The sequence below is a fragment of the Aphelocoma coerulescens genome, chromosome 3, assembly GCF_041296385.1.
Source record: "Aphelocoma coerulescens isolate FSJ_1873_10779 chromosome 3, UR_Acoe_1.0, whole genome shotgun sequence".
Taxonomy (NCBI): Eukaryota; Metazoa; Chordata; class Aves; order Passeriformes; family Corvidae; genus Aphelocoma; species Aphelocoma coerulescens.
The window spans coordinates 74,575,812-74,602,425 of NC_091016.1; the positions used below are offsets into that span (position 1 = coordinate 74,575,812).

Consider the following 26,614-nt stretch of genomic DNA (forward strand, 5'->3'; position numbering starts at 1 on the left):
CAAACACCAAGCTTCTCTTGTTTGTATTTCATTTGGATTTTTGACACTATTTAAGTGATTTAACTTTATAGCTGAATGGCCTGTTGGACACAGCCAGCTGAAAAGAAGCATTGTACAGCTCTTCAGTTTACTACTTGGAATCAAAGGTATTTTACTCTGAGCTACTCCTTTTATTTTCATGGCCTTTGGAATACCTTGTGCCTGAAGCAAATTAGTGACAAAAAGCCCAAGGAACTTGTATATCACTGTTGAGTTGAAGCAGTTTTTTTGTCTTTCAGCCTCCATTGCCCTCACGTAGTCAACAGCTCTGTATGCCAGTAACTTTACATGCGTCAATAGTCCCACTGAATAGCTCCCACATGACCTTACCGGTAACTGTAACATTAAGTGCTAACAACAGGAACGCTCTGCATACAAAATTTTGTGTCCTGCTCAGAGAAGGAGGAATGATCATCTTATCACAAAGGCTTGAGAACGTAACAATTTCTGTCTTTGCATAGAAAATCCTCATTGTTGCTCCCTCATGCTCAGGATATCCCAAAGACAGCGATGAGTGTGGCAGTGAAACCCCCTGGCATGAGTCCACATTTAGCCCCTAGTCCTTGGGATGAACACCAAAAAAAGGCAAAAGGCTGGTGAGTTCCAAGAGCCTCATTTTAGGAGACACAGGAGCAGAACCCCATGTGATGGTATTTTTTATTCTTGCATCCGTTCATGAAGTGCTATAGAAATATGGCAACCTAAGGAATGACTTCAGAATACTGAAGAAAGGCATTTCTTCCAGCAATAACTTCTGCCTCCAAATATTATCACATAAGTAGTGATGAGCTTTGAGGGCAATCTGTGAAAAATATTGCACGCCCACATACACAGTGATAGAAGCAGAATATGCTTGCTGAAGATGAGAGTGGTATTTCACCATTTAGGAAGCTTTTTCATTAGTCAACTGTCTTTCAACAGCTAAACCCCATATTTGCTACCTTAAATTTTGCTTTAAAAAAAACCAAAACCACCATGGATTCTTATCTCCTTTTCCAAGCAGCCTGATTTCTTCAACCCTAAACAATTTTGTCTTGGCACAGCTGTTAGGCTACGTTAAACATTTCTGGGAAATGTGTGTCAAAGTCAGAGTGCTTATTGTTTAGTTTGAGCAACAGTTTCACATCTAAATGTGGGGAAATGCAACTCAGGAAAAAAGTAGGATATAAAAGAAAACCAGAATAAAAACTAAATTAAATTACTGATCTCACTGAATATGAAGTTGGGCCCCTGATCCTTCAGTTTCATGTATAATCCTGAAATTTTAGAGAAGCATTTGCTTATATACTTAGGGGAGTTTTGCAGGACTCACTCTGATATTTCTGTGTAACTGTCTTCTGTAAACCTGTTTTTAATTAATCTATTACATATTCTAACTTCTAGAGAAAGGGACTTAGAAAAGCACTGGGCAGCAGCCTTGCTTTATTCCTATTAAGTCAATGGTAAAACTCCCCTTAATTCCACTGGGAGCAGAATTAGATCCATGCCAAGCCCATTTTCAAAATCATGTCTTTAAGGCTTACACAATGCCTTCTCCCTGCCCTCGCTTAAAGCACAGACTTCCCTCTACCGTCGTTTTTTTTTTTTTCCCTTGCAAAATTAAGCCATGCAAATACGCAAACAAACCGACATCAGCATCCTAACTTCTGGGAACAACATATCTCACTGTTTTCTTTCTGACTGTGTGGTTAACATTTTGGGGGAAATGTTTAAGATTACAATGCTGAACTGCTGTGAAACTCTAGGTAGACTCTGAGCATGTTCCAAAAAAGTTGGAGATAAACCGCTGGGTGTTGGCTGGGTTCCCTTTTTCTGTTAAAGTGACACAACCTTTTATTGTGTTTCCCCTTCTCACACGCCTGCTGTTTATTGCATTGCTCTGTAACACGGGCAAAAATAATAAATCGGTATCTTATTATTTTTGGAAACTTTCCCTCTCACTGAATGCTTGGGGAGCTGGATGCAGCAATTCGATCCACTATCAAACGGCATTTCCTTGCGCCAGCACACGATGGTCTTTTCATTTGCACTATAGTAGATGAAAAGTCGGATTTTCACACTCCCATCGATACATACCCCTACTTCCTTGGAAAAGATGCACATTTTACCTACAGAAAAAATTAAAATAAAATTAAGCCCTGTTTTTCTAACAAGGAATGGATTAGGGCTCGTCCAGACCGGTGGGTCGGGAGTCGTTCCGGCCCCGCCGTGCCCCGGCTCCCCTCGCACCGCTCCCGACCCAGCCCCAGTGAGTGTGTGCACGCGTGTGCACGCGCGCCCGTGAGCGCGCCAAGCCCCGCCGCGCGTCCGTGCGGGGGCACACGCGCGTGTGTGTGCGCGCAGCAGCGTGCACGTGGGTGCGCGAGGGCGCGCTGCCGGCATGTGCCGGTGCCGCGCGCCCGCCCGCCCCGGGCCGCCGCCGCCGCCCACGGGGCCGAAGCGGGCAGACCCCGCCGCCGCCGCCGCGCCCCTCCAGCCGCGGAGGTCCGGCAGCTCCCACGGAAGCGCATCCCGCGGCTGAGCCCCGGGAGTCGCGGTCCGGCAGCGCCCGCACCCCGCCCCCCTCGCCATTGGGCCGGCGGCGGCCCCGCCCCGCCCCGCCCCGCCCCCGGCTGCCTGGCAGTTCCGCGCGGGCGGAGCGGGGAGCGGCACCCGCGGCGGCGGCGGCCCGGCGGCAGCATGGGCTGGAGCTGACAGCGCCCGCCCCGCAGACGCTGCCGAGCGCTGCCGGCGGGAGCGCAGCGGGAGAGCGGCCGCGGGGAAGGGAAAAGTTGCCGCGTCCGCCCGGGGAAACTTTGTGCTGCCGAGGCGGGGAGAGGGCGGCGGAGCCGAGCCGTCCGGTGCGGTGCGGTCCCTGCGCGGCGGCGGCGGGGCGCGCAGCGCGGCACTGAGGCGGCGCGGGGGTCATGCCCGCCGCCAGCCTGCTGCCGCTCTTCGGTAGCGCGGCGGGGCCGGGGACGCTGGGCGGCCCCGCGGGCAGCGGCGCGGGCGGCGGGGGCAGGAAGGCAGCGGGCCCCGGCGCGTTCCGGCTGACGGAGAAGTTCGTGCTGCTGCTGGTGTTCAGCGCCTTCATCACCCTCTGCTTCGGGGCCATCTTTTTCCTGCCCGACTCCTCCAAGCTCCTTAGCGGCGTCTTTTTCCACTCGGCCGCCCTGCAGCCGCCGCCGCCGCCGCCCGGCGGGCAGCCCCGCGCCCCTCCGCAGCCCGGAGACGGCGCGGCGGCGGCGGCGGCCGCAGGCGGGGCGGGCAGCCTGGAGCGGATCCGCGCGGACCACGAGCGGGCTCTGCGGGAGGCCAAGGAGACGCTGCAGAAGCTGCCCGAGGAGATCCGCAGAGACATCCGCCAGGACAAGGAGAAACTTCTGCAGGACGCCCGCGGCAGGAAGGAGGCGGGCGCCCCTGGGCTACCCCAGCGCCTCTTCCGCCAGCCCATCGGCGCTGTGGGGCAGGAGCCCGCCGACCCCGACGTCCGGCAGAAGAGGGAGAAAATCAAAGAGGTGGGTGGTGTCGGCTGTCGGTACCGCTCCGGGGGATGCGCCTCGACACCCCCGCGCGGGGCAACAGGTCGCTGCCGGGGCTGGCGGCGGTGTTGGGGGACCTCTGACCCCTCCTGCCGTCTCCTCCCTGCGGGAAGGGGGTCTTTCTGGCCGGCTGTCGCTCGGCAGCCGCCGCGCAGGTCGGCGGCGTCGCCCGCGGTTGCATCCTCGCAGCTCGCGGTGCGTTCCCGCTCCGTGCCGGCTGCGCCTCCTCCCTCCCGACGTTGTCGGGTTGCCCCAGCTGTTGCACCGAAATCCGGGGAGGAAGCAAAGCCCGGCGAGGGTTGGCGGGCTATGGGTCGCCTTGCAGGGCGCCGAGGGCTGGGGACAGCGACGCCGGGGAGGCAGAGCGGCGCGGGTCCGCCTGCGCTGCCCGTGGGACATCCCGGGCTCGGCCGGTGACCGTCGGGTGCCACCGCGGGTTGCGGAAGCCAGCGGGGCACGGCGCCCTGCCCGTGCCGCACTGTTGGCAGAGGAGCTGCCCAGGGCTGTCCGGCGGGGTGCAGGTGCGGTGCAGCGCTCCAGAGGTGTCGCGGTCTGTCTCGGGTTCATGCGGTTCGCTGTTCAGCGATACCGGCTGTCGGAAGAGTTGAGGGCATTTGGCGAAATGCAGTCAATTTAGGGTGCAGCGGTAAAGCGTCAGAGCTGTGTGTGTTTTGACAAATTCTTTCAACCGCCGTTTTTCGGTCCTGCTGCTTGGTTGGTTCAGGTGCCTGTTTAAATCTTTCCGTAAAGAAATTCTCCAAACTGTGTCTAGGTAATGCTGTCGTGGGCAGAGCTTGACAGGGTCCTCTAGCAGAAGAAGAATTTCCTTGATAATACAATTCAGCTTCCCATCAGTGCTGGCTGGTTTATTTATCGAACTGACAATTTCAGCTGCCTGCAGAGATTAGGGCTTATGAATTAATTAGTAGTATGTATTTCATGTTCTGCGGTGATGGAAATGAGATAAGAGTGAGATTTACTACAGAGTATTTCAGTGTTAGTGAAACCTGGTTAGGCTTATTTAAAATCACTTATTTTTATTGTCTGTTTGTACAGAGTGCTCTGAAAAGTGAGCTGTAATATCACACGGAGCATCAGATAAAAAGCTCTCACAATTATCAAGTTGTGTTCTGTGCTCTGGAGTCCTTGTGTCACTAACTATTTCAGCAAATTGTGTAGCATAGTTATAAGTCATAAGCAGTATGTACCAAGTGAAGGTATTTCGAAGGGAGAAAGTCTCAGAAGTGCACGGTGCAGAGACTATGTTGAAGGGTGCAGAGACTATGTTGCCCTCTGGTTTAGTCACGCAGCCTCCCTGAGGCATGCAGAAAGTTAGAAATACCAGAAAACTCTTTTTCCAGCTGTGTGGAACTGCCATGAAGAATTATTTAGAAGTAATGAGATTCCAGGCCTGATGTATGTGGTTCTGTGGTATAGAAGACTGCAACAAGTAAATAAACAGGAGGAAGAAGATAACACTTCAGTATACTGCTGTCTTGCTGGTCTCACTGCGTGCCAGCTAGTCCAAGTTACCTTTTACTATGTGTGGATATGCATGTGCACGTGTGCCTTGTTTGTGTATCTAGGTATGTGTATATATGCACATACAGCCAGTATCTCTTCAATTTCATCCTCCCTTTCCTTTCCACTGTCTTTCTCCTCCACTTCTTCACAGAGCACCAGTTTCACAGTAGCCCCCTAAACCACAGTTTTGTCTGTTTAAGCATAGGAGATGACACTGAGACTGCACTTAGTTTCCAGATCTTTATTTTCTTCTATATCCCAGTTTAAGTCCTCAGTACTACGTGTCATTTCTGGGAGTTTCTTTTTCTCCTAATTGAGTATGTGACCTTAACATCTTGGTTACTTACTTGCTTTATTATTTTTGCAGTACTTTGCAGTATTTTTCCTGGTTTGATGTTTGTGTTTTTAAAAGAATACATTTTTTCCACTGACTGTAAAACACTGTAAAAAAAGTTCTGTGCTAATGGGATTCACATTGTTTCATGTGTGGGCCTTTTTTTTTTGCCTTTCTCTCTGTCTTTTTGCAAGCTTTAGTCCACTTTTTTTCTATTGTTACCTGAATGTCAAGATGGATTTCTCATCTGCAGTCTTTTTAGTTTCGTTTTAAAACTTAAAGTAGTTTTAAATTGTATCTTTTAAAAGTTTGTTCTCTGCTGCACATGCACAGAAACCAGAATTTTCCCTTAAAGTTCCTCTCTTTGTGCCTAGTGGTTGCATGCTAGAGATGCAAACATAAAGAATCTTTCTGCTTTCATACTCTTTTGAGCCTGGAATTTGCATCTGCATTCTATGATTTGTCATATACCTAGAACTCAAAACTGAAAACTATTCCTGTGGATATTTTTGACAGAAGGAAGCAAGTTACTTTAAAGGAAAAGAATGCCAAAAAGTAAGGTTGTTCTTCCTTGCATTTCTGTTCTGGAAGAGCTCCGTCCCGTCAACATGCTGAGATAAAGCTAAGAGGGGAGATACCTTAGAGATGTTTTGTCCATTTACTGTTTTAAATTTTAAGTTGACGCATGTGTTTAGAAGTCCAGCCAGTACAGTATCATTTGCAATCACAAAGCAATGAAATGCCATGACTTTACAGCATTTCTTAGCCAAGTTTTGCTCTAGAAATTTTAACCACTTTTTCTACAGGTTGCTCTTTTATATTAAAAAAAAAGGGGGGGGGAACTTAAACAAGAGGGAAATATAAAAGTTCTTGAACCTCTCTTAGTATTTAAGCCAACATAATATTACCAGAAAGGAAAAGAAATGGTAGATGCTTATTGAGCAAGTAAAATACTTGTGGGAACATGAAGAAGTGGAGATCCTGCTGTTATCACTGCTTTTCACTCTGCCAGAACGATATGGTTGCTCTCAAGGTCTGTGTGTGGGAACTGCCCCACTGTGTTACACCTGTGGGGTCTGGCTGTGTGTAGGTGTGTCCATGCAGGTAAGGGACGTGAGCCAGAGATACTAATGGGTGCTGTGATAGTCCTCTGTTTCTCTTCTGTTGGTGTGTTACAGGCAAACTCAGAAGAAAGAGCAGTACTGCCAGCAGTGGGGCTTTTCTCAGTACTTTCTGTTGTTCAACTGCTGTCAGTAGCTTGTGGCTGCTGATTTTTTACTCTATTGCCTAATGTTGCCTGCCCTGAGCGTCATCCTCATGCTGGATGCTGGGAGGTTTGAGCAGAGGCACACTTTGAGCATACCAGCACACTTGCATTTGCCAGAACTTGAATTCTTCAGGCAGTTCCACTGGTGCTCCCATGACTTGGGGCAAGGTCTGGGATGTGGTATACCTCACACTGGTCTCTGTTTCCATGTCCTGAAAGGAGCCCCAGACTCTGAATGAGGAGTTTGTGGTTTGTATTTTTGCTCTTCTGCTCACTGGTGTGAGAAGTGGCCCCTCTTTTGAGCAAGTATCTCCTGTGGTATCTGTTCCCTACCTGGAAAGAAGGAGGCGTGGAAGGCAATGATGATTCCATTCCACTCAAGCACAATGTCTTCCGGTCTCTGCTCTTGTCACTGTGGGTTGTGGCTGGACATCATTATTTCTGATATCAAGGGAAGACTTACGGGTGCATAGATAGTTGATACAAGCAAAAGAAGTGATTAGAAGAGGATGGTAGTAGTGGAGAGAGGCTATGAAGGCCGGAGGTGCGTTCTTTTAATGAGGAAAGTCTGATTTTGAGTCTTCTCCAAGTCTCATTCCCCTCTCTTCCAAGAAAAAAAGATGCTGGAATTGTTTAGGTGTTAAGAAAATAGCAAAATCTAAGCTCTTTTTATTTCAGAGCAAAGGAATAGAAACGATGAATGATCTAGCTCAGGTACTAGAAGCTATATAATCACATTAGTGCGGTGCTCTGCCCAGACTAATTAATCCTGCTGAACAGCAAGCTCTTGGTGTTGGTGGAGCACCATACTAATGCAGCTGTGCTGTTCTTGTACAAGGCAACTAGCTTGGAAACCGTTCACATTATTGATCAGAGCTGTTTGGACATTTCTTCAGGATAAAAGCCTCCTTGGTAAACTGGAATCAATGTCTGAAGAGCATGGTCATGCAGTGCTCCAAATACCTGCACAGCGCTCAGCTGTTGCAGTCATCTAGTACAAGTCCTGCAAAGGGGATTTTGAGCACCAGTCCTTTTAGCTCAAGGCAGCAGTGGCTGCAAGACAGCAAAACAGACTCTGCAGCTTCCCCTCCTGTCTTTCCATAAAGAACTGAATTGAGGTGGCGCTGGCAGTGTGAATTCTGAAGCTTCCTAAGTCCTCAGTTTTCATTTTGTTTAACTCTTTTCTGTGGTGGCTTTTATGCAGTTTAGTTGGAAGTCTCAGTAATGTTGCAGGGATGTTCAGCAATATCTTGAGGAAAAAAAGCTTGTGAGCATCAAAATGAAGCACTAATCAGAGATCTAATACATGAAATACTTGGACATAATCAGATCTCTTCATTAGCAAGAAGGAGTGATGGCAGAATTATGGATGGTCACTCACTGCTGTAGAAGGGCAGTTGGCCACTTGTGTCTTCCTGCATGCGTCCACCACTTGCTTTCCCACTGCCTGGCATCCTGGTGCTGCTGGTTGAGAAGGTCAGTGCCAGGCTGGATGGAGTTTCATTTCCTTATGAGGGTGTTTACATGACAAGTTGAGCTCACCAATATTTCCTCTGTTGGAAGAGGAGGAGGAGTCTCTTCAAACCACTTTTGACTGCCTTCTCCCACTATCTACTTGGTGTGACTTCCACTGTGTCCCTCCATAAGCTGCTTCAGCTCAGTAAATCAGCAGAAAACTGTCAGAGCAAAAAAAACTGGGTGGATTTCTGCTAAACTTTGTCAGGTTGGTGAGTCAAAGGCCTTGATGTAAGGGTTGGCTTGGTGCTAGTTTTGGCTGTGGTAAGGGAGCAGGTGGATGAAAGGTATGAAATCTCTTTGAGTAGCCATGTCTTAGAAGCTGGTACCTGATCTTGCCTAAGTTCTGCATTAAAACTGAATCTCTGCAATGATACTTTTGCAGAGCAATCTATCTACTGTAATAACCTTCTTTAGCAGAATGAAGCATTTCCCTTCAGGAGATTTACCTCCCAACCCCTCTTCTCATAACAGAAAAGGAGAAAGGAAACACAGAAGCAGGAATTACTGAAGCCCTAGGTGCTATAGACAAAAATTCAGAGTGATTTTACTGAGAGGAAGGTTGTGAGGACCTTCATAGGAGAGGGAACAGTTAAAATGCAGCAGTTAAAGTATTGGGTTGTTTGGGTTTCAAACAGAAAAAAACATGTTCCCTGATGGTACATTTCTTTAAGAACATGATTCAGTGAAAGGAAGAGAGTTGACATGTAGTGAGTAAGCAGTGTGGTGATTCCTGCCAACATGCTGATGATGCAGTCAATGCATTTTGAAAGTTTTCCTGAAGTATCTTGTGACCTTAATGCTGACATCTTACAGTTGTCATTAAGTTTAAAATTAATCTTGTTTTTTTCTCACCCAGAGCTTTATTTATCTACTTGTAATCTTCAGTATTTTTGTATTTGCTAGTTTTTTGAGTGTTTGGTAGTGCTTTCCTTCCTGATAAATACTGTTTATTGTGGTTCTTTTTTTATTTTTAAATGCTTTTATAAAAGTCACTGAGGAAGTGAATAAAATGCCTAAAGATGGGAATCACACATGATGATGGTAAGCCGGAGGTGGCCAGGGTTGTTTTATGATATCCAAAATGTCACAAAATAATAAATTAAAGTGCTTGCTTAGGGTTCATGGCACTACGAGATGCAGAGAAGCTTCAGTTGAGTTACTGAGTATGATTCAGTGACTCTGTTAAGCATGGTCTTTTATCACTTGGCAGAACCTATGGAGAGCCAGCTCAACCTGCCAAGGAGACGTGAAGCTAGCCCTGTTTATGTTGGGTTTGTGGCCTGGCAGGGTGGGGAGCCAAAGTGGTTTAGTGGAGGTCTGAGCACAGTGGAAGCAGTGGACCCCCACTAAGCCACTGCATTTAAAAGGAGAGGAAAGTGGAGGACAATGGACTGAGGCACCTTTATGTCCCCAAGACCTGAAATAAGGTATATGTTTGCCAAATTAATGTTCTTTCTGCTGAGAGTCACAGAGGTCTTTTTAGGGATGGACATTGTTTCAGGTGAGCTGTTTTAGCTTCTTTTTTTTTTTTTTTTTTTTTTTTTTTTTTTAGAACCTCATAGCCTCCCTTCAGCCAAATGACTTGCAGGCAAATGCCTGTCTCATTTGATCTTTGATCAGGAGTTGGAGGGGTGTTTCAGTGTGTGTGTGCATATCCAACTGGAATAGGGTGTTTTCCCAATTGCTAGTTCATGTTTTTCAGCCTTGCAGCTGTTTTCTGTGTGCTAAGAAGAATATTTAATTTTCCTATCTTCAGACTTGGTCTGTATTGTCAACAGGTAAATTTGTCGAAAGTAACTGAATGTCCTTTGTAACCAGATCCTCAGAATTGTGAGGAAAATGAAAAGGCTTTAAATGTTCGGTGGGAAACATCTGGCTTTCACAAAAAAAAAAAAAAAAAAAAAAAAAAACAAAACAAAAAAACACCAAAAAACCCCCCAAAACAAGCACATGATTAATTCTTTGTCTTTCTCTAAAGGCAAAATGTGAGTTCCAGACACACAGGACTCTTTTTGTGAGAACTAAATAAGGTAATATAAAGACGTGAGGTAAAGCTTAAAATGGAATTTCTCCTGTACTTCGACAAAAGTTATATTCTCATGGTGATGATTTTGTATTTAATGCTAGTATGGCAGCCAATTAATATAAAGAAATGGAGTAAATCATAATGTTGGTGGGTACAGTTGCTTAAGGCTGTAGTTCTGTGCTGTGGGCAAACTGAAGCAGAAAAAATTCCACCTGCTTATTAAAATCTACTGTTAAGACCAAAAAATGTCTTATCTCATTCAGGGAGCAAATAAGAGTGGTAGACAGCCAGGCTTTGATATCTTCTTTGAATGTTAATGAAAGCACAGGCTTTATGAAAAGGAAGTCATGGAGAGACAGAAGACAGCTCTTCTTGTGGAAAATAGTTCATGTCCTTGCAGAAGGACCTGTGTGACTGTTGGATGGACAGACCTTTTCTTAAAGTTGTCCAAAACATACTGCTCTAAGGATTGCAGAGTGTGTTAACTTCCTCTTCGGTTAGGTTGGAGTGTTTTTTTTCTAGCTTGGGGTGCAAGCATAAGAGGAAATTTCTGCGGTTTTCATCTTAAAGATAGTATCTTGATAAGTATATCCTTTATTTACATGTAACAAATTTGTCTTCCTAACTCATTTGGCACAGTAAGAGTAATAATTCATGAGAGTGGCTTTGATTCAGTGTTTGCTCTGTCGTGACAGTGCAGCACTTACTCTGGCAATAAATTGCCACCTGAGGTGGTACGAAGGTGATGAGACACTCTGGCTGTGTGTCTTTTTGGTAGCAAACTCAACTATTCAGATGTGTCTCTGTGTAAAGTGTGTTTTAGACTTTCAGTTTTGAAGGATTTTGTGGTCTCTTTCTAAGTTATTTATAGAACTGTCATTTTACAAGTGAGGAAAATAATTGGGGGGGGATGAGGTACTGTAAATTAAGCAATATGGGCAATGCAGCAGATGCTCAATATACTGGTTCCTTTTGTGTGAAAATCTTCTTTATCCACAGCATTTTTTAGTTGTTTGTCTTTTGGGTTGTTTTTTTTTTTTCCCCACTGAGTTGTTTGGGCTTTTTTAAGCATGTGATATAGAGAGTGTATGCACATTTCTGAGAGGCATCTTCTCTTTTTCTGTTTTCCATGGCTCTTTTTAATCGAGTCTGCAAGTCTGTTAGGAAAACATAATTGGTGAGTAATGATGCGCATGCTTCCCTGAACCAGATTAAATGAAACCTTTTACAGACTTGTGGTTAAGCTGCAGTTGTATTGCAGTGCTTGGCAGCCTCGCCTGCAGAGTCCAGAAGGCTTTGCTGTTGAGAGGAAGCAGTTGGGTTTTCTAGGGCTGAGAGCAGCCCTATAAATTGCATTGATTTGCACAGCGTTGCACAGTGTGACAGGTTTCAGAGCAGAACCTGAGTACCTGGTTCCTGTTTGGTTGTTCCCCTCTAAAGCAGGGGCTGTTGCTGTGTGCTGGGTGAAGGCTGTCTTCTCTCCCACCTGTGATGCAGGTCTCCAGCTTGGGCATGTCAGCTCATTAGTGTCAGTTTAAACCTAGGTTTTGGAGTGTGATTCATGACTGCACATGAGCAGCTCTGCTTTACCACTAAACTGCTGCTAAATGCATTGTTTTGTTGTGGGGGAGGTTAAACCTGAGACTCCCTGGTTCTATGTTTAGGTCACTAGCTGTAAGCTTTTGAAGCAACACTTAAGTGCTGTGTTCCAATGCTGTTATGAAGGAAGGCTTGTAGGGTAGTAAAATTCCTAGTTTGCCTTTCTTGCGTCTTGAAATCTTCTGTTTGAACTCTGTTGTAACCAGGACAGGCTTGCATGAAATAATATGACAACTTGCTATAACTCTCCATGGTAAGCTGGTTGGATTTTATAGCTGGTATTTATGAAGATACAGGTATTGCTCATTCTGATGCCTCTGATTTTAAAAGCTTTTCAAACAGATTGGATGAGCACATAACCTGCTGTTACATTCTTATAACTGTTGAACATTCACAGCCCTTGTGGGAACACTGAGATATGTAGTCACTTAGGCAAGGGTAACTACAAGTGTAAAGTCTATTTTCATTTGTCTTCCTACACCTTCTTGGAAACTATATGTACCTTGGCTTTTAAATTGTTTTAGGAATACAGTGAGTGAGTAGACTCTGATTTACATGAAACTTGGGCCCTTTCTTTTAAGGGCAAATCTCTAATCAGGTAGGAAAATAGGTAAAAATCAGAAGAGATGGTAGGCAAAACAGTGCAAAGGACCAAAATGATTCTGTGCAAGGAATGAGCTGATGACTGTGGAACATCTGGCTGTTATAAGACTTTGCGTGCCTCTCAAAAATACTTTTAGAAGAATCAGCTTCTTTCTGTGATGCTGGGTTGAAACAGAAGTTGCAGTTTTAATGTAAAAGCATGTAGCTTTGCACTTCTCATGTGAAGATATATAATGGCATTTAGTGTAGAGGCAGTACTATGTATTTTTCACATGAATAAAGTAGAAAGAAAAGAATGTCTGATACTTTCTTTCCAGAATTTTACAGCATCTCACTTTTGTAGGGGTGATCTTATTGCTTGGCAACATAAACCCTCTTTTTCAATTATTTATTAAAAGTCATTATCTGCTTTTAAAATATTGCAATAAAATTGCATTAGATCAGTGTGGCTTGCTTCGTTAATTAGTATTCAGACCACTGTGAGGCTATTTTTTTGAAAGTATCTGCATACTTTTCTTTCACTTAGTTCACTGCTTAATATAAATCTCTGCCTTTTGAAATTTCTTTTGTTCAGAGACTGCTTTCTTCCAAGGAAATAGGAAGTAGCTCATGTGAAAGAATACCAAGCTAAAAAAAGCCATTTTGCTTTCAAAGTGTAGTGCTTAAGGAGATAGTAATTTTACTATTCACTGATAGACACATGCAGATGCAGACCCAGTCTTTTAACTCCGCTGTCACTTTTCTCACTGCCTTTGAGCAGTGACATCTGTTGGTGCAGTGAATGGTGGTACTGCTGATAAAGCTTTGCCCATACTGCTATCTGTGGGAAAATGTTGCTTGCTACTGTGGTTGTAGTTCTCCACCCATCTGTGATTTTAAGAATTGCACTTTAAATTCTGTGTTGGACCTAGGTAGTAATACTAAATTCTTTAAAGCTTAAAAATAGAGAAATAGATGTTAATCATTTGCAGTGATGGATTTCTGCACCCCCTGGCCCCATCATGCAACAGAAAACCTAATTATCATTTAGAGTAGAAGAGTTATACATGTTACTTATTTAAAAAGTCATACTACTTCAAAACTGCATGCTGCTTTCTTTGTTCTGGTGAGATCATCTGAAGAATCACCATGGGAAAAACTATGCCATGTAAAGACAAACTGCAAATTGACTGATATTTTTATGTCTTACTCTGTAAAGCTCTAGAGTAAGCAAGGCACTGAACCCAAACTGACTGAAATAGAAAGGTGTATGATCTTTTTGAGGGCTGAAGTGACATCACAGATCAAGAAGGGCACTTCAAAGAAATGATCTTTCTGAAGAAAAACCTGTATGTCTCTTCATGCGGTTTCTTAAAAAAATTGTATTTATATATTGACAAAGATGTATTCATATCTTTCTCCGTAGGTATGTTTTACATAAGAGTGAAATATGTTGTACAATTGGTCTGTTGTCTGTAGCTGAGGATGCAGTTTTTTGGGTGCAAGCTCTAGCCTGAAAAAACACCTTGAAAAAAGTTAAAGCCATAATATTTTTTTGTTTTGCAAATCACCATCTAAATTGAAAATATAATTGCATGTATGCTACAAGCAAACTCCAGAACATTAGGATGAAGCAAAGAAATCCTTATATTTCAATAATCAGCTTTACTCACTCTTTTTTTTATTATATAAATCTAAATATTGCAGAAAGTAAATGCTCTCTGAGAAAGTTTTCAGGCTTCATGGAAACAGTTTTCACATGCAGCTTTGTAATCTGAAAGCGTTATAGAGACTCAGTTGGTCTGCATTTATGCACACTGTAGTCCTATTTGTTCTTGTTCCCAACCTTCTGCTTACTATAGAATCTTGTTGAGAAGGAGAGAGGTTCAGACTCGCCACTGGACCTCTGGAGGCCTGGTCTCTTGCTTAGAGGAGGGCTGACTTCAAAATAAAATTGAGTTGTGCACTCAAGTGTGGAAGATCTCGGCAGAGGGAGATTCTGCAGCCCCTCTGGACAAACGTATTCCAGTGTCTGAAGACCCTTATTGTAGGGTTTTTGAATTATTATTGTGTTTAGATAGAATTTCTCTTGCAGCAACTGATGATACTGCCTTTACTCCTTTCATTGTGCCTCACTGAGATGATCTTGGCTACCTTTTCTTCATGAGTACTCCGTAAGTCATTAAGAAGCCTCTTGTTTCTAGTCCCAACAAACCCACCTTCATCTACCTCTTCTCATAGGCCACTGTGTTCTCCATCATTTTAAAAAAAAATCTCTAATTGTTGCAGGGGAGCTAAAAATCAGGAACAGGCCTTCCATTTGAGGCGTCAGGAACATCACATAGAAAGCATTGACTGCTTCCCATCACTAGCATGCACTCATGCTCACACAGCCTTACAGTTCACCTTCATACAGTTCCCCTTCATCGTTGCAAGGATGCCTTGCTTATTTGTGTTCAACCAGTTGCTCACCAGGACCCCCAGAACATGTGTTCCAAAGCTGTTTTTTAGCCTGTAAGTTCCTGTTGTATACTTAGGCATAAGATTTTTGCATTTGGTTTTATTTGGTTTCAAGAGGTTTGGCAGCTCATGGGGTCACTCAGGTGGGAGCCCTCCTGTCCAGCTTCTTGATTGCTGGAGTTTGGGTTACACGTGAAGTTGGTGAGGGTATGTTTGCTCTGTTGTTCAGTTTAACCCCAGAGATGCATCACTCACTTGTAGCTAGCTGCTAGTTAGACTTCGACCTCTTTACTGCTGTCTTGAAACTATCAGACCGGCCACTTTTTCATGAGTCTTTTCCATGCTTTTTTGACTGCCATGGTGCTACGGCAGAACTGTGTCAAGAAGCCTGCTAAAGTCAGGGAAATTATGTCTGCTGCACTGCCCTCATCCACAGAGCCGGTGGCTTCATCAGAAGTAAGTGGGTTGATTTGGCACATTTTGCCTTTGAGGAATTTTCCTTGCCATTTGCAAAGGTGTTTTTGTCCTCCATGTTCCGGAAATAGAGTCAAGGAGGTTCTTCTCCATTTTCTTCCCAAGGTTTGGAATAAAGCTGTCCTGTAGTTGTCCAGAACTTCCTTCTTGGTTTTTTTCCTCAGTTACTAGTGCCTGTTTGGTTTGGTCCTTAATTTGTTGTTGATGTAATGGCACCTCCTGTCCTGTGGCAGCTTCCAGCTGAGTTTTGGCCTCCTCTCTCCCCTTGTGCCCAGGCAGTGTTTCTGTGTTGCTGTTAGACATCTGCCCACCTCCTCCTCCCTGCTCTTCCCTGAGGGCTTGTGCTCCACCTGATGCTCCTTATGCAGCCACCCTACTCTCCTGATGTGGCACATTGAAGATTTGAGAGGTCCCCTGGGCACCTTAGCCCTACAGGGGACTCTGCCATGGGATCCTGCAGATGAGGTCCCTGAAGAAACTGAGCTCATTCCCCCGAAGTTCAGGGTCTTATGTTGTCTTTTGCAGTTCTTTTCGGATTGTAATCTCTCCTTTGTAGCATTTAAATAGACTTGGTGGTTTAGACATTTCTCATTCATGCATCAGTTGCTTTGAAACAAGCTTTTATCAGGGGAGGTGGGTGGTGGAGGAAAATACCAATGCAGCCTTTCCTGGCTGTTTTGCCACCTCTCTCAGTTTCCTTGGGGAAGCCCAGCAGGCAACTGTATGTTAGCAGATATTTTTTGATTTTAAAAAAATGAGGAAATGTTTACTGGACAAACAGATTTGGTTAATAGAGGGAATTTCCATTAGAATTTTTGAAATACAAGCTATTGATGGGAAAAAAAGCTCTTAGTTGCAGCTTTTGCCACTTTTGTGGCTGTAGATGGGTGACTAGCGCACGGACACAGGCTGGGTGCTACCACTGAAGAATTGTGTGCTGTTTTGAAGCATCTTTCCTCTGCATACCTCTGATCAAAATATCAGTCACCGGATGTTTATACATTGCAAATATGAAACTAAGGACAGGAAAGCTAATATAGTGTCATTTCAAAGTTGTCAGATTTGGAGTTTGTATTGAGACTTACATGGGTGCCATTAAAGTAGATTGAAAGCACAGTTCTGTCTGATTTCTTTAAGGGTCTAACTGCTAGCTTATAAACGTATTTTTCAATTAAATTTCCATCTGGTTTTTGTGACTTATTATGAGGTTTACAGGAGCAACTGTAAATATTTTTACAGTGGGGTTGTACTATTGAACTATGCACTGATTCAGGAGAGTCCATCTCATCAGCATTTGATTTTCTGTCACTTTTGACATCACAAAGAGGCTTTACAGAAGCTTGGTTTTGAAAATGAAATCTTTCTTTACACTTCCTCATGCTCAGTGTCCAGACCCACTGCTCACTTCAAAAAGGGCTGTTTTCCAGCATTATAGAAATACATGAGCATCCTTTCAGCTTGACATACCTATTCTGATTTTGTGATGTGAGAAGCAAAGCTCCTTCCATCTATAGCAGGGACTGTATAACCTTCCTTTTGACCCACATTTATGGTCCTTTGTTATGGGAACAGTGACCACCCATAGTTTTTATTTGGCCGTATAAGTGTGAAAAGGTAGCTGTTTAAAACCTATAATGAGTACTTTTGGTAGGAACTGAGTAAGTTTGAGGAAAGGGCTTTGAGGTTATAGAAAGGATTTAAGCTTCTTTTAACTTTCATTAGACCTTTTTTTCTTTAAGTTTTCTACTGTACCTGAGTATTGAGGTTTCATTCTGTCGAGAAAGTAAGTTATTTTGGCTGCTGTTCAGCAATCCAAAGCATGACCAGTGGCTGCACATGTCCACTTCTACATTTTTGATCCGTGACTTGAATCACATATTCAACATTTTCCTACATAAGGCTGATCCTGTAGTCTAAGCCATTTAAGTCACACCGCTTGGATCTCTTGCACGTTAAAAAGAAACTTTTAGATGAACGGTTGTCTGGTGGGCACTGAGAACATTTTTTTTGTCAGCTCTAGACTTGATCATAAGAACCTAGGAGGACACAGATATCAATGGAGCTATTTTAAACACATAGTAGTGCACTGCAAGGTATAATGTGTTCATTTCAGAGTACCTTTGCAGTAGCTTCATGGTGTGCTAATTACCCATTACTGTGTTCTCTGATGGGGGGACTGTGTGTAGTCTTTTCTTACCTTTTGTTTGAGCATAGTATTTTTGTGATGCCATTTTATTCCTTATTTTTCATGAGGAGTCTTTCTCACTTCAGATTCGTGCCTCTGTTTGAAAAAGGTGTGTGTTTTCTGAGGAAGGAACAGGACCAGTGACTGGTGCCAAAGACAAGTATCAAAACCAGCTTTAAAAGGCCCTTATGTTCATGTGAACACGCAGCGTAAATAAATGTGGACGTGATCAGCTGCCTCAACACCAAACACACTCAAATGTCTGTTTTACCAGCCCTACCTTGTGTCCACATAGAGAAACATTCCTTGAGAACTTTGTGACTGATTTTATTGCAGTATCACCAATAATGATTCTCTTGTGCTTGGTAACTTCATGTTGCCCTTAGTCCTGTGTTATGTGGGGAACTTCTGCAGGCTGTGAATGTACTATTATCTGGAAGAGAATAACTGATTCATAATTTCTTTTGGATATTCCTGCTATGCTGTAACATCTGGTTTCAAATTTGCTGTTTCTAGGAAGCATCCTGAGTGTCATTGTACATGCTATAATAAAAACAAGAGGGAATTTGTTATATGCTATATTTTCTTCTCCCCACCCCCTCAACCCCACTCAAATTTCAACTTCAGCCTTTTCCTTGGACTTGACTAAATTCCCCAAAGATGTTATATATAAGGAGGAGAGAAACTTTTTTGTTGGGATAAGGAAAACTTGCTCATCTTTCGTTTGAAAATTACTAACTGGGAACATTGTGAATGTGACACATTTTACCAAAGAAACCAGCATTTAAGAGCATTTGGAGTAAAGGAAGATTTGTATGCATATGGATATATAAATCTGTATGTGTGTTAATGAAAAAAGACTAAAGAAAAACCTCATACCCTGATATGTGAAGTTATTGCCAAGGAAGTAAACCCAAACTGTAGTTTTTACATAGCATGCTTTTCTATAGTGTGAGTATTTTACAGCTGTTCTTGCTTGTATGTGAGACTTAAACCTGGGAAAGGCCCTTATTTTGGCTGGTGAGCAGGGAGGAAGTGTTTGACAGCTTAGATGATGAAAGGTAGTTCTTGAAACTTAGTGTATAGCTGGATATAAAAGTAGACTAGTTACTATTATATGAACACTGATTAAATGTTGTATTATTCATATATTTTGTCTTTTGCCCTTTGGACTGCTGGGGATAAAGAACATTTTTGGTCTTCAGAAGGGCTATTACTAACTAAATATAGACCTCTTTGGGCAAGAGCAGTATTGGCTTGCAAGTCACAGTGTGCTGAAAAATAACTTTTATTCACTACTTTACATCTTACTGAAAAGTCTTATCAGCAGTTCTCAATCAGCTTTTTATACAAGGTACTTGATAGCAACTAATTTCTACAGCTAATTCACATAGTTAATTTCTTGCTTTGGGATATCACTCAGTTTCATCAGGCTCTCCAGTTTTTGTGAGCTGGTTAGTATTACTGAAGTAGCAATGACCTCAGTAGTACCTCTAGGCCAATTTAGAAATAATTTGGTGTTTTATAGCAGAATTTAATTTCTTTTATCATCTGTCTCTAAATCCACTTGCTTCTATTTCTACAGAAAAATAGTGAAAGTATGTATTGTGAGAAAAAAACCTATTTTTGCATTTTCATGACCTTTTAAGATCTGTACAGTCAACCTCTTTCCCCAAATCAGCACAAACCCATGTTCTTTTTATTCTCCCTAGGACTTCGGCAGTATGCTTAAAATTCTAACCAGCTGTGGCTCTGCCAGATCAGAGCTGGGAACAAATTCACCAAAAACCCATGCTTTTTTGGCACACACTCTGCCACTGAAAAAACCATCTTTCCCTGAAGTCAGTGTGTGTGCTGGTGTTATTTGTAGAAGAAATGCATGTGCACTTGGTGCCAAGCATTTTGGAGTGCAGGAGGCAAATGCTTCTGAAAGTGAATGAAGATCATGGAATATTTGTACTTGAAATTTGGGCATAAGTTGAACATATATTCCTTTATTTACCTTGTAATGTAGGCTAAAGCCAAGATAAAACTGTCATTCATTTTGCTCTGCAAAAACTATACCTTTCATGAAGAAATGATTACAGTAGTTTGTTCCCAAGAAGAGTATTAGCATACAGAGATGGAATCACCGAAAGATCCCTCCATCTGGGGTGAGGTATTGAACTCTCCCCCTGTCCACCTTGTAAGGTAACTGTGACGTGATGGGATGGAACTGGCATTTCCTAATGCTTTCTTGAAGCATTCTAATGTCCCTTCATTAGTATTAAGAATGAAGACAGAGAATTGGAGAATTTGCAGTGAAAGTGTTTTCCTTTCTTTATGGCTGTATCTGTAACTTTCAAACATGGCAAATAATGCTCTACGTGGACTGCCGTTCCTCAGAAAGAAAGCAGTAAACAATTTCTTTAAATCAATGAAAAAGGCACCAGACTGCAAATATTAAACAAGTTTTTCAGGGCATGTGTTTTGGAAGACTGTAATTTTTGAATTTGAGTTTATTTCATACTGTCAGGAAACTTCAAATACAGATATATTTCTGATGTGCTGCCTCTCTTGCAGACCCTTCATTTTACATTCTGCTTGACACTGCCTTGGGTTTAGTCTGCAGTCTGATTACAGCACTCGCTTGCACCAGGCATTATTGACTTTTGATGCTGACTTTAAAACTTCCTCGAAAAATGTGAAATACTTGCTCAATTTTTAAACCCAATAGTTTCTTGCTCTAGCATCTGGTTATTACCTATTATTAGCAAGTCGCAGTCATATATAAGCATCATATATAAGGTAGGCATGAAGTCAGCTAGAGAAATGAAAAGTCTGAGCTGCTGCCTATTTTAGTTACAACAGTGTGTTTGTGGGACCAACTCTCTGGCTTTCAATCTTTGGCCAAAATGATATGAGACCGGTTCCAGCAGCACCACGCACCAGAGCAAAGTCTTCTGTCCTGTGTTATACAGCCAAAGGCTTTCCTGCCACATCTCACTGCTCTTGAATGGGACATGAAAAGCTCCTGGCTTCAGCTCTCCAGCTGTGGGCCACGACTGGTGGGATCTGCTTTGATTTCACTTGAGCAATGGTTAGTGATCTATTCCAGAGTCAGTAGCAGATGAACACACTGCTTAGTAGCTCTTGTCAAAGCTACTACACTAGTACGTGTAAAAGGACTAAGCTCAAAGCTGACTTCTCCTCGAAGAAATGACAGCCTTAAAAGAATATAGGCTATTAATGGGTACAAGTAGAATACAAGGAAATGAGTTTCTTCTGTTCATCAGGGTGAGGCACTGGTAGAGTTGGCTTGTTTGTTTTTACGGCTGACAGATGGGATAATAAGATTTCCACTTCAATATTCACATCAGCACTTCATTGCCTTCCTTAGCTAGTGGAGGTAAATTTTTAACTCTCAGTTAAACATGTCAGCTAAAAGTTTGCAAGTATGCTTAACTGAGTGTGTTGGGTTGACCCTGGCTGGAAGTCAGGTGCCCACAAAAGCTGCTCTATCTATCCCCTCCTCAGCTGAACAGGTGAGAGAGACTAGAACGAAAGGCTTGTGGGTAGGGATAAGGACAGGGAGAGATCACTCCCTAGTCATTGTCGTGGGCAAAACAGATTCAACAGGGGGAGATCAAATCTGATCAGGGTCATGAAAAATAAACCCAAATCTTAGAGTACCTTTCCTTCACCCTTCCTTTCTTTCTGGGATTAGCTTCACTCCTAATTTTCTCTCCCTCCTCTCCCTCCAGCTGTGCAGGGGACAGTGAGTGGGGTCTGTGGCTGCTGTCTCTGCTTTCTCCACAGGAGCAGACTGCTCTTCCTCAGCCTGGGGTTCCTCCAGCAGGAGACAGTCTTTCCCAAACTTCTCCAACATGAGTCCTTCTCACAGGCTGCAGTTCTTCATGAACTGCTCTAGCATGGGTCCCTTCCACAGGGTGCAGTCCTTCAGGAACAGACTGCTCTAGTTTATATACAGAGAATGATGTTCCATGGTATGGAATATCCCTTTGCCCAGTTCAGTAAGATTTCCTGGCCATGCTCCCTCACGGCTTCTTGTGCACCTGCTGTCAGAGCTTGGGAAACTTGAAAAGTCCTTAATTTGGATAAGCACCACTTAGCAACGTTGAAAACATTGGTGTGTTACCAATATTATTCTCATACTGAATCCAAAAGTCAGCACTGTATCAGCTTCTGAGGAGAAAATTAACTCCATCCCAGCCAAAATCAGGACACCAAAGCATATTGGTTTGTTATTCCATGTATTTGGCAGCCCTAAATCACTGGACACAGGGGATGATGAATTGTTATGATTAACAGGAAACAACTAGGATACACTGTGTCCTACCCTAAACAAGTGATGTCAGAACCTTCCAATGTGTCCCGGTTTTAAGACAAACTTAAACAAAGTAAAAACGTTGCTGATTACAGATCCAAGTCATGATGTTCAGATGAGATCTCTGTGTGTGGTCAGTCATCCCTTTTGCAAGTGGAGAAGATATGATTCCGCATTTTGTTAAAGTGAACAGACAAAAGAGACTTACAGATGTGTTGGGAGGGTTTTTTTTCTGATAGTTTTCTTTGAAGGTGGTCATTACAGAATGGAAACCTTGGAATGAAAAACCTATGTAGTTTTACTGTGTTAGTCCTGAACAGCATCAGAAGAGCATTGAAAGAACTGAAAAGTTTTTCTCAAATTCTTTGGTGTCAGAGTAAAAACATTTCACATTTTTGTTAAAATGTAGTATCAGATCAACAACTATTTCTTCCTCTTTCATTTTTGAACAGAGATATTGTGAAAGAATAAGTTGTAGGAATGAAACGTTGCAGTTTTGAGAAGATTGTAAGAAGCTGTCTAAATAGCTCATGTATTCAACTTCTGTGCTCAAAAAAGGAACTTTGTTTAGTTCTGGTGAAATATTATATCCCTAGAAGGACTGAAACCTCTGTTGTCCTAAACTGTCATCTCTGCAGCATGTTAATTTAACATGCTAAGTGTTATATTTGTATCCTTGAAAGTTAAAAGTGCTGGATTTCTGTAATTTGATTCTGAAATCAGTAAATGTATGGAGACTGAGATCATAGGCAGGTAACCTGCCCATCACTGTGAGACAAAAATTGCTGCTCATGAACATGGTATGGAAATTGGATGCTATGATAACACATGGCAATTTTATATGAGGTTTTTACAGATGGATCTAATGAAGTATTTCAGAGATCACAATTCCTTCCCCATTTTAGAATGCAGGCACTAGCATTTAAAGCACAGTAACTTCTAATACAAAAATACTAGGTAATTTAGAAGGAAGTATATCCCACATTTCAGTTAAGTCTATTCTCCACTACAACGATCTTTACCAAAATGCATAATAAAAGCATACTTTGTTTCAAAATTTTAAGATTAAATAGAGTCAGTGTTTTTTAGGAAAGTACTGTAATTGGGACAAAGATGTAATAGTAAAACATAGGTTTTTATGGTGTACTGAGTGCTGTTACTTACATCTGTTCTGAGAACTATTCCTGTTTGTCAAATATAAGGCACATCAAATGAAACTACTAGGTGATAAAATCAGAACAAACCTGTTCTTTGCACATTTTGTTGCAGAGCTGTAGAGCTCTTTCTGCAGGATGTTATGAATATAAAAAATTCAAACAAGTTCAGAAAACAGTTGAGTAATTTCATGGAACAAAACTCTACTGGGCATTATTAATCATGCAGGCATCACATCTGGCTCTGAAAGTCTCCCACTCTCAAGCTCTGAACACTCCTATTACTCATAGGAAGTGTTTGTTTGCTTGTACTATTCATAAGTATTTGTTAGAGGTAGGAAACTATAGTAGATATGCCTTTTAGACTCTAATCTAGCAGTCATTTTTTGTGTTGAATATCTTCGGAGAACTGGCCTGCCTTGTACTGAGAGAAATCTATTTTTGAGACGGGAACAAGAACCAAAAAAAGGTCCTGAGGAAAGATATTTGTGTTGTTTCAGAATGTCACAAACAGAATTCATGACTTTCATGAACAGAGTTACATTAGTATTACCCAAATGCTCAGTTAATGACCTATAAACATGGGGAAAGGTCTGCTCCATCCAGTATATTTTAAGATATCAGGAGGTCCTCTCTAGCTGTTCCCTCGCCTGCAGGAGGGAGAGCACCCAGGTTCCCCCTCACTGCATTGATGATGTGCCCTCAAACACCTGATTGGTCTCTCCTTGCATTCCCTTCTCCTATTCTCTGCTTTCCAAGTTCTTTCCATTTATCATGCTCGTCACTTCCCAATTAAACATCTCAGCCTGGTTTTGCTTTTCTCACTGGCCTCAATTCTGTTAAAAGCTAACAGTCTGTTATCTCTAGCACCTGCCTGCCCTTTGTCCTGTTGCTGTCTTGTCAGTGGTGCTGCAGGACAGGGTGAGCCATCTGTGTGTAGGCTGCTCCCCCGCTGTTATCTGCAGCATCTTGCACTTGGTGGTGGTGTTATCTCGGCAGAGGCACCTCCAGCCTGGCAGTGCCTTTCTCATGCTACCCTGGCACACAGAGAGTCTGGCAGTCTGTAATTCTTTGCACCTGCACCCCCAAAAAAGGTTGCAGAATAATACTGTTCACACATACCTCAGTGTTTATGTAACTGTAGATGTAGCTGGGGGTTTCCTAAAGTCTTTCTATAGGGATAACCACAGCTGTTTGCATTGGAGATTAGGGGACTTGGTAGCTGGAAAAGGATAAACTTGGAAAAGGGGTTGAGCCCAGAGCTGGATAGAGACCATTCCTGGTGGAAAAATTTGAGATTTAGGGAAGAAATGTGAGACTAAAGAACAATATATTTATTTTCAAAAAATGCTTCACCCAAAAGTAGAATCTTCAAAATTTACAAAAGTTGCTTGTGGGCAGGCAGTAAGCCAGAAATGAAAACTGACAGGACCTGTCAAGTAGGCTGCTGGGGGAGCTCAGTCCCTGCCTGCTGTGCTCCTCAGCCATCAACCTGCCTGGAAGGGGCTTGTCAAATTCATCTTTCTATCCACAGCAAGTGAAGTTGATGTGTTTTTTGCTTGTATATGTTTGGTTGGTTGGTTGTTTTTCGTGGGTTGAGGGAGACCTGTTTTTAAACATGGACAGTTGGATTTTCAACAGGGAACTTCATCCTTGGCTCCACTCTACCAGACACTTTGTAGCTTGGTGACTTGACATAGGTATTTTTTTAAATTATTGTGATTATTTGGATGCTTTGTTTTCACTTTTGCCATATAATTGTGCTTATCTTTGAAGTATGTCTTAGAAACAGCTGCAGCAAACTCCCTGGATTATTTTCATAGGATGATTTGGGTTGGAAGGAACCTTAAAGATCGACTAGTTCCAAGCCCCTAAAGTTTCAGCTTTAGGCTGAACTGTCCAAAATAGTTTGAGGGAGAGCAAGGACTTTTCTCTTCTGTACTGTAGTTTACACTAAGTACTCCGACTGATCTTAAGGAATCTTGAAATACAGGTGAAGAATCAACAGAGGTTCTGGGAGACTTGTGTGGTTTTACACCTGCCTGCAAAAAGCAAGAGAACTAAAAGAAAGGAGTAGCTGGAAAGCAAGTCACATCCACAGGTTTTTTTTTCTCTTAGTAGCCAGCTTTCCTGTTCCTGTGGAGGAAGGGGCAGAAACTACAGGTAGTTGTTGAATGCATTGTATTATGGAGAAGCATCACACTTCCTATATATTTTTATGATAGCTTATCTATTTCTGTGAGGCACCATATATGCTGAGAAGCTGTAAGTTTAGATGGCAGTGAAATGCTAACATTTTTGCCCATGTGGAGATGAGGTTGTTTAGCCTGGAGAAAAGGAGGCTCAGGGGGGACCTTATGGATCTCTACAACTATGTGAAATGAGGTTGTAGCAAGGTGAGGTTATTCTTTCCCAGGTAACAAGCAATAGGACAAGGGGGAATAGCCTCAAGTTGTACCAGTGGAGGTTTAGATTGGATATTAGGAAAAACTTTGTCACAAAAAGGGTTGTCAAGCATTGAAACAGGCTGCCCAGGGAAGCCCCATTCCTGGAGGTATTTAAAAGATACGTGGTTGTGATGCTTAGGGACATATTGGTGGCCTTAGCAGATCTGGGTTAATGATTGGACTTGGTGGCCTTAGAGGTCTTCCTCCAACCTTAAGGATTCTATGATTCTATAATAAGTCTCTACGGGGTGTGTGGGGTGAATGGTATCTCCTAATAACACTACAGTGCTTGAAAGTCATCCTGCCATTATCTGTGTTATAGATAGTGCAAACTAAAATTATGCTCCATTTGTGCTGTGAAAACTGCGTTTGACGCACTTTTTGTTAACAGCTTAGGAAATGCAGTATGAAGTTTGGGCCTCTCTGACCATCTGCTCTCTCAAATCCTTCAGTATCCTGTTAGGTTGTCACTGTTTGTATCTTCTGGCAATGATTCTTGAGTGTTTGCCTTTTCAGTAACAAACCTAATGTTTGTGTGTTTCATTTTTTCCTTTGTCTTTTACAAAGTCTTTCAGGAGCAGTCCTTACTTTTTGCATGTCTTTATTTTTGTCTTGTTGCCCATTTTTCAGCCTTTCCATTGAGGAAAATATCTTCATGCCTCTTAATTGAATCCTTTCTTTTTTTTCCTGTATCCTCTACTGCCAGGTGGTGTTTGGAACAGACCACTAGTATCCCTCATGGCTGTTTTTAATCTCATAATGGTTTTATGGTTTTGCATTATTTTTCTTGTACAACTGAGCATCTGATTTCTTTTGACTGTCATGAAGACATGATCACAGGCATTCTCCATAAGCCTGTGAGAGTTCTCAAATTCACATGGAGCTGATGAAAAATTAACAATACTATGATTTGCTATATCATTTATACCTGCTTATTGCTGAGGAAGATTTGGATATGTAAGAAAAATACTGTATGAAGCACTAATATGCTATGAATAGTGCTGGAAGAGATACTACCTAAGGGTTAAATTAATTTTAGTTATAATAAAAGCAGATTTGTTTAGATTTTTAAGTTTGTTCTTAACCAGTATCCTTCCATAAAAGGATTCATGGCATAGTTGTACTTTACAGTATAAAGGCATCATTTCCAAGGTGTC

General features: G+C 42.6%; 1 protein-coding gene across 1 annotated transcript in view; it reads left to right on the forward strand.

Annotated features, from left to right (window-relative positions):
* Window positions 1–2,679: 2,679 nt before the first annotated feature.
* MAN1A1 (mannosidase alpha class 1A member 1) overlaps window positions 2,680–26,614 on the forward strand; it is a 142,211-nt gene continuing 118,276 nt past the window's right edge. Inside the window, exon 1 of the mRNA XM_069010899.1 lies at window positions 2,680–3,536. Coding sequence (XP_068867000.1) covers window positions 2,946–3,536 — 591 coding nt within the window. The 5' untranslated portion in view covers window positions 2,680–2,945. The remainder of the gene's footprint in view (window positions 3,537–26,614) is intronic.